Here is an 8,609-nt window from a genome sequence, read left to right on the forward strand (position 1 = left end):
TCCTCCCTGCCCCACAGCGCCCCCTAGCGCCTCCCCAGGGCCAGCCCTGCCTGCCAGCCTGCAGCCCGATGCCCCCCGACGCACTCACGTTTTTGGTCCAGCGTTTCACCCCCTCGTACCCCTTGGTTCGTAGCTTATCGTAGAAAAAACTGTTGAAGAAATGGACCTGGGGAGGGAAGGAGCCTCCGTTTAGACACCAACAGCCCCCCCTGCTGCAACCCACCATTCCCCACTCCCCTCCCAGAGCCGGGGAGAGAACCCAGGAGTACAGGCTCCTAGCCCCCCCTGCTCTAACCCACCAGCCCCCACTCCCCTCCCAGAGCCGGGGAGAGAACCCAGGAGTCCTGGCTCCCAGCGCCCCCTGCTCTAACCCACCAGCCCCCACTCCCCTCCCAGAGCCGGGGAGAGAACCTAGGAGTCCAGGCTCCCAGCCCCCAGTGCTCTGACCCACCAGCCCCCACTCGCCTCCCAGAGCCGGGGAGAGAACCCAGGAGTCCAGGCTCCCAGCCCCCAGTGCTCTGACCCACCAGCCCCCACTTGCCTCCCAGAGCCGGGGAGAGAACCCAGGAGTCCTGGCTCCCAGCCCCCCCTGCTCTAACCCACCAGCCCCCACTCCCCTCCCAGAGCCGGGGAGAGAACCCAGGAGTCCTGGCTCCCAGCCCCCCTGCTCTAACCCACCAGCCCCCACTCCCCTCCCAGAGCCGGGAGTTCTCGGACTCATATCAAGGCTCTGTTGAAGTGGTGGGGCAGGAGCGATTTACACCAGTGGAGGTTACGGGGTAGGGCTGGGGGGGAGCCCAGGGGTAGCAGGGGCCATGGGTCCGGAGTGAGGGGTGAGTCCCGATCAGATATGGGTTGCCACCTAGTGGCAGTTCCTTAGCATGACGCCATCACTAAACTAAGGGAACGGGTCTCACCTTGTCTGGCACCGTATCCATGACGAGGTCCCCGTACATGTTCATGACCTGCGCACGCAACAGTGAGAAACGACAGCGGGTTAGGGACATCACACCACACCCCCCTCCGGGCCCCTCGCCTGGCACGGAGATGCGGCCATTTCTGGGGCGGGGCGGCTGGTTACCCAGGGACCCCTTACCCGGCGCTGAGACGCAGCCACCTCTGGGGCGGGGCGGCCACTTACCCGGGGACCCCTCGGCCAGCACTGGGATGCAGCCACCTCTGGGGCGGGGCGGCTGGTTACCCAGGGACCCCTCGCCCGGCGCTGAGTTTGTACTGGTCCCCAAACTCCAGGGTGTCTACCAGGGGAGGGCCCCCTGCCCCGCTCCCAGGAGCGCAGCGCCCCCCTGTGGCCTTGCTGAGCGCCCCACCTGGTCGTTGAGCCAGTTGGGGCCGTAGAGCGTCTGCAGGTCATCCATGGTCAGCACGTGGCGCTTGTAATTCACCCGGAAGCCCCTCACCATGGCGTTGCCTGGCATGCGCTGGTAGGACTGGATCAGCTGCTGCACTGTGCCCTTCCTGCCGGGGGGCGGGGAGTGAGGCAGGCCCGAGAATGGAACCCAGGAGTCCTGGCTCCCAGCCCCCCCTGCTCTAACCCACCAGGCCCCCCTCCCCTCCCAGAGCTGGGGAGAAACCAGGAGTCCTAGCTCCCAGCCCTCCCCCACACTGCTCTAACCCCTCCCGGGTACCTCTGTGGCGTGGAGAACTCTTGCTGGAAAATGTCTTCTAGCTTCTCCACGACCTCGTCCGTGCTGACGGGGATCAGGCTGCCGTAGGCCTGAAGGAACTCATCCAGAATGCCTGTGGGGGGGCGAAAGCAGCAGGATAGAACAGCTGAGGTGACAGTGTCAGGGGCTGAGATGCGGCTAACTCTGGGGTGGGGCAGCTGGTTACACAGGGACCCCTCGCCCGGTGACGAGCTGCAGCCATCTCTGGGGCGGGGCAGCTGGTTACACGGAGAACCCTCAACCAGCGCTGAGATGTGGCCATCTCTGGGGCGGGGCGGCTGGTTATACAGGGACCCCTCGCCTGGCGCTGAGATGCAGCCACCTCTGGGGTGGGACGGCTGGTTATACATTGATGCTTTGCTCAGAGACTGCGATTCGTCTTAGCTTGCATACGAAAAGCAATCGTGTTGCCATCACTGATCCTCATCCAAAACCCTCCCCCATGGCACCGCGTGGTAGGCTGTCTGCCTGAGTTGGCAGGGAGCCTGAAACCTGAACGAACCAAATGGGATGTTAACTCTGAAACCTAGTGATGCCACCTGGTTATCTCTGGGTCTTAGCTGAGCAGGGAAGCACTGAGGGTTGCCAAAGGGGAGGAAGCCAGAAAGCGGCACTGCCCGGCCACATGTGGGGGGCATGGCTGCGTCCTGTCCTAATCCCACCCTTTCGCCCCCCCCGAGGCTGCTGAATGAAGCCTGACACCTTGTGGCAGGAGGTCAACGCTACATCCATTTTGGCACGACGTCCTCCTGTGCTAGCCCCTCCCCTACCTTCTCCCCCCCTTTATATGGGGGACACCCCCTCCCACGCCCTAGCGCCTCACTCTGTACGCAGGTGACGTGTTCCTCCCGCAGGGGGCTGTGTTGTGCCGCCTTCTCTCCGGGGGGCACCTCTCTCTGCGGGGCCCCGGGCCCGTCCTTGGCCTGGAAGAACTCCTCGACCGCGTGGGCCCCACCGATGCTGCACACGTTGCTGATAACAATGCTGGGGTCCGAGGAGGCGGCGCCAGCCAGGGCGCTGAGGTCGCCGTCCAGGGAGGCGAAGCCGTTGGGCAGGGCGCCTGCGGGGCCTGGGCGGGAGAGGAGACACGGGGCTCGTTACGCTGGGCGGGGGCAGAGGATGGGTGTAAGGAGATTCCCTATGGGCCGTAGCCCCTTCCCGCCCCCCTCCTGGTTACCTGAGTCCCCGTCCAGCGTTGGTGCCTCTCTCCTGCTCCCGGGGGGCGACCGCTCTGCTGGGAGCCGGGCGCCGTCCTCCCCTCCCACCTCCATGGCACCGTCCGCCCGCTGCAGCTGGGCGTACTGCGGGTACGGGGTGGAGCCGGGCTCCTCGCCCATCAGCGCCCCCAGCAGGCTAAGCCGGGGGGGCGAGGGGGCGAAGGCCCCGCCCAGGTGGTAGTCCAATCGGGGTGAGGGGCGGGGCCGGAAGCGCAAGGGGCAGGGCCCCGGCTTGGCCCCGCCCTGGCAGTCCTCCTCCTCCTGCTCCAGGGGGCAGCCTTTCAGGTCATCATCGGGCTGGGAGCCGGGTGAGAGGGAGGAGCGAGTCTGCTTGGCGCTGCCCCGCCGGCGCCCCCGGCCGGCCAGCTTGCCCCACAGCTTCCAGGGGAAGGCCAGGGAGGAGCATTTGGAATACAGCAGCATGCGGAGAGCCCGCCGGGCCCGCTGGCGCCGCCGCAGCTGGCAGCGCCGCCGGGTGGCCCCCAGGAGCGGCGGCCGCCCCTCGGCCCCGCCGGCGAAGGGCCAGTCCGGGCCTCCGCTCCTGGCCACCTTCTCCCCGGTGGTTTTGCTGCGGGCCCAGCCCGAGACGCGAGGCAAGTCCCAGTCGTCGGAGTGCCCTTCCTCCTCGCTCTCGAAGCCTGGGGGTTGCTCTTTGGTGTAGGCCAGCCGGCGTCCGCCTTCGAAGCAGCCGCCGTGCTTGGGGGCCGGGGGGTCAGGCTCCTCCCAGTCCCGGGACGCCAGGCGCAGCCTCTCCCGCTTGTGGGGCTCACGGAGCCCGGGGCCCCACAGCTTCTTGGCCTGGATGGTTTCCTTCATGGCTCCGACGTGCCTGTGGGGAGCGGGGGGGACAAGGGTCAGGGCTGTCACGGATGCCAGAGAGACCCTCAACTCACGACACCACCCCCTTTCTGTGCCTCAGTTTCCCCCACTCTGCTAGGTACTGAGAGAGGACAGGTAACAATATAGCCCACAATAGGGAAAATCACTGAGAGGGTAATGGGGGACCCTTGATCCCAGCTGGGACCTGGCACAATGGGAGAACCCTGGTTGGGATCTGACCAGACCTTGTTCAAATCCAGTCGGGGCGTCTGGGCCAACATCCCTATCTTGGTGGCAGGGGGGACGGACGGACACCTCAATGCCAGGGGGACCCCAATCCCGGTCGGACGGGGCCTGCGTAGCACTCAGCATAAGTCCCCACCCAGTTCGAATTCCTAGGCACGACCATCATGGACTCTCTTGAATCAGTTTTGGGGCCGGTTTGGTCAAATTTGTTTCGCTCCCGGACAGGGATCCATCGATTCTGGACCAATTTTGGGAGACTCCCCACTTCTTCCGTCGGCATTTGTAGCCTCGTCACTCCCAGGATACGAGAGAGACGAGCTGGAGGAGGTCATATACCTATCGGTGAGAGAGACGAGCTCTCGGGGACCCAAGGAGTGTCCGGGTGTACACTCGAAATCCCGTCTCTTTTGCCAGCGGAAATTGGTCCAATAAAATTGTCTCACCCCCCACTTGTCTCTATATTAAATCACAACGTGTGCATGTGTCTGACTGAAAGCTCTCTGAATCCTGCGTCCCATTGTGGTGCCCACAACTTAAGGACGAGGGTGGTGAAGCACTGGAATGGGTTCCCTAGGGAGGTGGTGGAATCTCCACCCTTAGAGATTTTTAAGGCCCGGCTTGACAAAGCCCTGGCTGGGATGATTTAGTTGGGGATTGGTCCTGCTTTGAGCAGGAGGTTGGACTAGATGACCTCTTGAGGTCTCTTCCAACCCTAATCATCTTCTTCTATGATCCATTGGAGAGGGGTCAGAGAAGAGCCGTAAGAATGATTCAAAAATCCGCCTTCGACTGAGAGACTCAAAGAGCTCGATCGATTTTGCTTGGCAAAGAGAAGGTGAAAGGGTGACTTGATCGCTGTAAGTATCTACCTGGGGGACAAATATTGCATAACGGGCTCTTCCATCTAGCAGAGAAAAGTCTAACACCATCCAATGGCTGGAAGATGACGCTAGAGACAATCAGAGGGGAAAAAAGGCCTACAGGTTGGAAAAGAGACGACAAAGGGGGGATATGAGAGAGGTCTCTAAAATCATGACTGGGGTGGAGAAAGTAAATCAGGAAGTGTTATTTACTCCTCCTCCTAACACAAGGACTAGGGGTCACCAAATGCAACTAATAGGCAGCAGGTTTCCAACAAACCAAAGGAAGAATTTCTTCACACAACGCACTGTCAACCTGGGGAACTCCTCACCAGGGGATGCTGTGAAGGCCAAGACTATAACAGGGTTCAAAAAAGAACTAGAGAAGTTCATGGAGGATAGGTCCATCAATGGCTATTAGCCAGGATGGCGTCCCTACCATCTGTTTGCCAGAAACTTTGAATGGGCAAAAGGGGATGGATCACTTGATGATTCCCTGTTCTGTACGTGGGGCACGTGGCATTGGCCCCTGTCGGAAGACAGGATACTGGGCCAGATGGACCTTTTGTCTGACCTAGTATGGTCGTTCTTATGAGAATAATTAAACACTGGACCAACTGACCAAGGGTCGTGGTGGATTGTCTGTCACCGACAACGTTTAAATCAAGATCGGAGGCTGGGAATTCAGAGGAGGGGGAGAACCTAACTGCTTCAGCAGTTTAAGAACGGGATTATCTGACGGGGCTGCCCGATACGGCAGGGGATCTAGTCTCCATGGCGTAAGAGGTCCCTTACAGTTCTGTTGTGCGTCTGTGCAGTGCTGGAATCGCCAGACCAGATCTGACCATCCTCAGACGCTTCAAACAAAGGCGTAAAAACCCTACAGATGGGGGATAAACTACCCCCTACAAATGTCTCATCTTGATCGCCGATAATTAGAGATTGACTTAAATCCTGAAGCATGAGGTAGGTTTAACTGCCCTTCCAAAACTCGTTAATATTCATTATCCTAACTCTGGATATTCCATAGAGACGGTCAATCCTTCTTTGAATCTTGTTACATTGTTGGCCTGAAGCAGAGAGTTCCACCAGTTAACCAAGGTTAAACAATATGTGCAAATGAAAAGCTGGCAAATTCAAACCTGATCAAAGGAAATTCATTTCATGGATTGTCCCCTTGTTCTTGTCTCAAGACAGATACAACAAAAGTTCCCAATCTGTCTTCTTTATCCCAATATGTTGAGGCATAGCAGAATTTGATTTCTTTTTTATCATTCCGATGGATAATCTCGATGTTTATTTTTTAGCCTCTCTCATGAGTTTTAGCCATTTACATTTTCACAGTTGTGCAGAATGATGGGTTACGTTTTTACATTTTTTTTATCCATTTCAAATGTTCACAGCTGGGCAATAATTTAATGACAGTAAAAGTCGAGGTCCAAAAAGCTAACGACTTACAACCGTTTAAAACACAGCCTGTCAATAGCACATGTCAAAACTGATTTAAGGATATTGGCTTTGTCGAATTTTAGTTGTCAAGCGGTATTTTTCTTCCTTCGCCTAGCCGTAAATTTCAGTGATCACTGATGAAAATATTTTCTCATCGGTTTGCATGTGTACAGTGAAATCGACTTTTACTTAATCGTCCCAAGTCTAATTATTTTATGGACTTTTAGCATCTCCCCTCTTATTTATCTCCTTTCGAAGAAGATTCTTTTTAGAAGATCGCTTGATTACAGACCTGAGGAGAAAATTACGGGGACTAAATTCTTTCAAGTAGCAGAGAAAGGCAGATCAAGATTTTAACGGCTGGAAGTTGAAGCCAGGCAAATACCGAGACGTAGGGCCCTACCAAATTCACAGGTCATTTTCACGGTCATAGGATTTAAAAAATCATCAGTTTCATGATTTCACCTAGTTAAATCTGAAGTGTCACGGTATTGGAACTGTAGAGGTCCTGACCGAAAAAGGAGTCATGGGGGGAGGGGGGTTTGCAAGGTTATTGTGTGTGGGGGGGGCACAGTACTGCTACCCTTCCTCCCGCGCTGCTGCTGGCGGTGGCACTGCCTTCAGAGCTGGGCAGCTGGAGAGTGGCGGCTGCTGGCCGGGAGCCCAGTTCTGAAGGCAGCACTGTTGCCAGCAGCAGCACAGAAATAAGGATGACATGGTTTGGGGTTGCCACCCATCTGTGCTGCTGCTGATGGGGTGCTGCCTTCAGAGCTGGGCACTTGGCCAACAGACGCCACTCTGAAGTATGGATGGCAATACCATGACCCTCCCCTCTAAAATAACCTTGTGACCCCCTGCAACCATTTTTGGGTCAGGAGTGGTGAAGCGCTGGAATGGGTTCTCTAGGGAGGTGGTGGAATCTCCTTCCTTAGAGGTTTTTAAGGCCCGGCTTGACAACGCCCTGGCTGGGATGATTTAGTTGGTGTTGGTCCTGCTTTGAGCAGGGGGTTGGACTAGATGACCAACTGAGGTCTCTTCCAACCTACTCTTCTATGATTCTATGACCCCCGATTTGAGAAACGCTGGTCTCCCCTGTGAAATCTATAGAGTATAGGGTAAAAGCACACAAGAGACCAGATTTCACAGGGGGTGACCAGATTTCACGGTCTGTGACGCTTTTTTCATGGCCGTGAATTTGGTAGGGTCCTTACTATGGGGCCAGTCTGTAACAGTGAGGGGGGAGTCGCCGTTGGAACAAACTCCCCCATGGTGGATTTTCCATCGATTGAACTCTTCCAAGCCAGACCAGATGCCTTTCCGGAAGATGGTCCATAGTCCAACACAAGCTAGCGGGTAACATTTAATGGGGATATACTTAAGTTCCTTCTGTCCTTAAATCTAACAAGCTGAAAGCAAAGCTGGCGTAAGCACCTTTCTACCAATATAATTGTGTCACACTATGCTACGACTTACTATTACCGGTATAGCTTGTTTCACTCCAAGAGGGTGTTTTTAATATATGGTATACTCCCGTTTCTCCAAAATCCTTTTATCCGAACCTCTGCATTACCCAGGGAAGGGATTTGGAGAACGCGGAGGTTCAGATCATAAAGCGGAGAACCCTGGGGCAGGACTGAAGACGACAGCCCCTCATGCTGATTCAATTTCTCTGCCCTCTCGCTTACCCAAATAAATTCCGGGTCCCGCAGGCGTTTCGGATAATCGGGAGCGTACCGTACCGGTATAAAGTGGGGCTTTGCCAGAAAAGCTGCGTCCAAAGCAGCAGCACTTTGTGGTATTCCTTATGCCGGTAAAGCGTGCCTAGTGTAGACAAGATCTGCTGCTGAAATAGAGGGTCTCCGTTGAGGAAGCTTTCCCCAGGTAGGCACGGGGGAAGATTGGGGGGCCCTGGCATGGGAAAAGGCGGAATGGAGAGAGAATGGGGCACCCTGATATGGGGGTAAGAAGGGAATCGGGGAGCACACAGAACCACTGGCATGCGGGAAGAAAATTGGGGAGACACAGGGCCTCTGGCATGGGGGAGATTGAGGGACCCCTGTATGGGGGAAGGGAGCAATGGGGAGCACAGAGAGCCGTGGCACCTAGGGACCCGGGCACAGACCAGGATGTCAGGCGCTGTACACACCCAGATCAGAGACGGGGGCCCTGACGGGAAATGAAACGCGTTTGAGCAAGGGCCGGGAAAGGCCGCGCGGCTCAGGGCACGTCTACGCTGCAGGACTCTGGGTGGGAACAGCAGCAACGACGCAGCAGCTTGGTTTTTAACTCAGGGGTCAAGCCTGGAGTTTCCGGGGGGGGGGGGGGGGGGGGGG

The 8,609-nt window shown here is 57.0% G+C and overlaps 1 protein-coding gene across 2 annotated transcripts in view; it reads right to left on the reverse strand.

The window, feature by feature from the left end:
* The window catches only part of SENP3 (SUMO specific peptidase 3), a 15,296-nt gene that overhangs the window by 4,370 nt on the left and 2,317 nt on the right, over positions 1-8,609 (reverse strand). Inside the window, exons 2-7 of one of the 2 annotated variants that reach the window (XM_026658389.1) lie at positions 2,863-3,731; positions 2,509-2,754; positions 1,647-1,758; positions 1,329-1,476; positions 918-965; positions 89-166 (exon numbers count right to left, since the gene is read on the reverse strand). In XM_026658389.1, the coding sequence (XP_026514174.1) occupies positions 89-166; positions 918-965; positions 1,329-1,476; positions 1,647-1,758; positions 2,509-2,754; positions 2,863-3,718 (1,488 nt within the window). In that variant the 5' untranslated portion in view covers positions 3,719-3,731. Of the gene's footprint in view, positions 1-88; positions 167-917; positions 966-1,328; positions 1,477-1,646; positions 1,759-2,508; positions 2,755-2,862; positions 3,733-8,609 lie in introns of both variants that reach the window. The other variant, XM_026658388.1, reaches the window with a different exon arrangement.

Source organism: Terrapene carolina, unplaced genomic scaffold (assembly GCF_002925995.2).
Source record: "Terrapene carolina triunguis isolate 2854851 unplaced genomic scaffold, T_m_triunguis-2.0 Scaffold433, whole genome shotgun sequence".
NCBI classification, from domain to species: domain Eukaryota; kingdom Metazoa; phylum Chordata; order Testudines; family Emydidae; genus Terrapene; species Terrapene triunguis.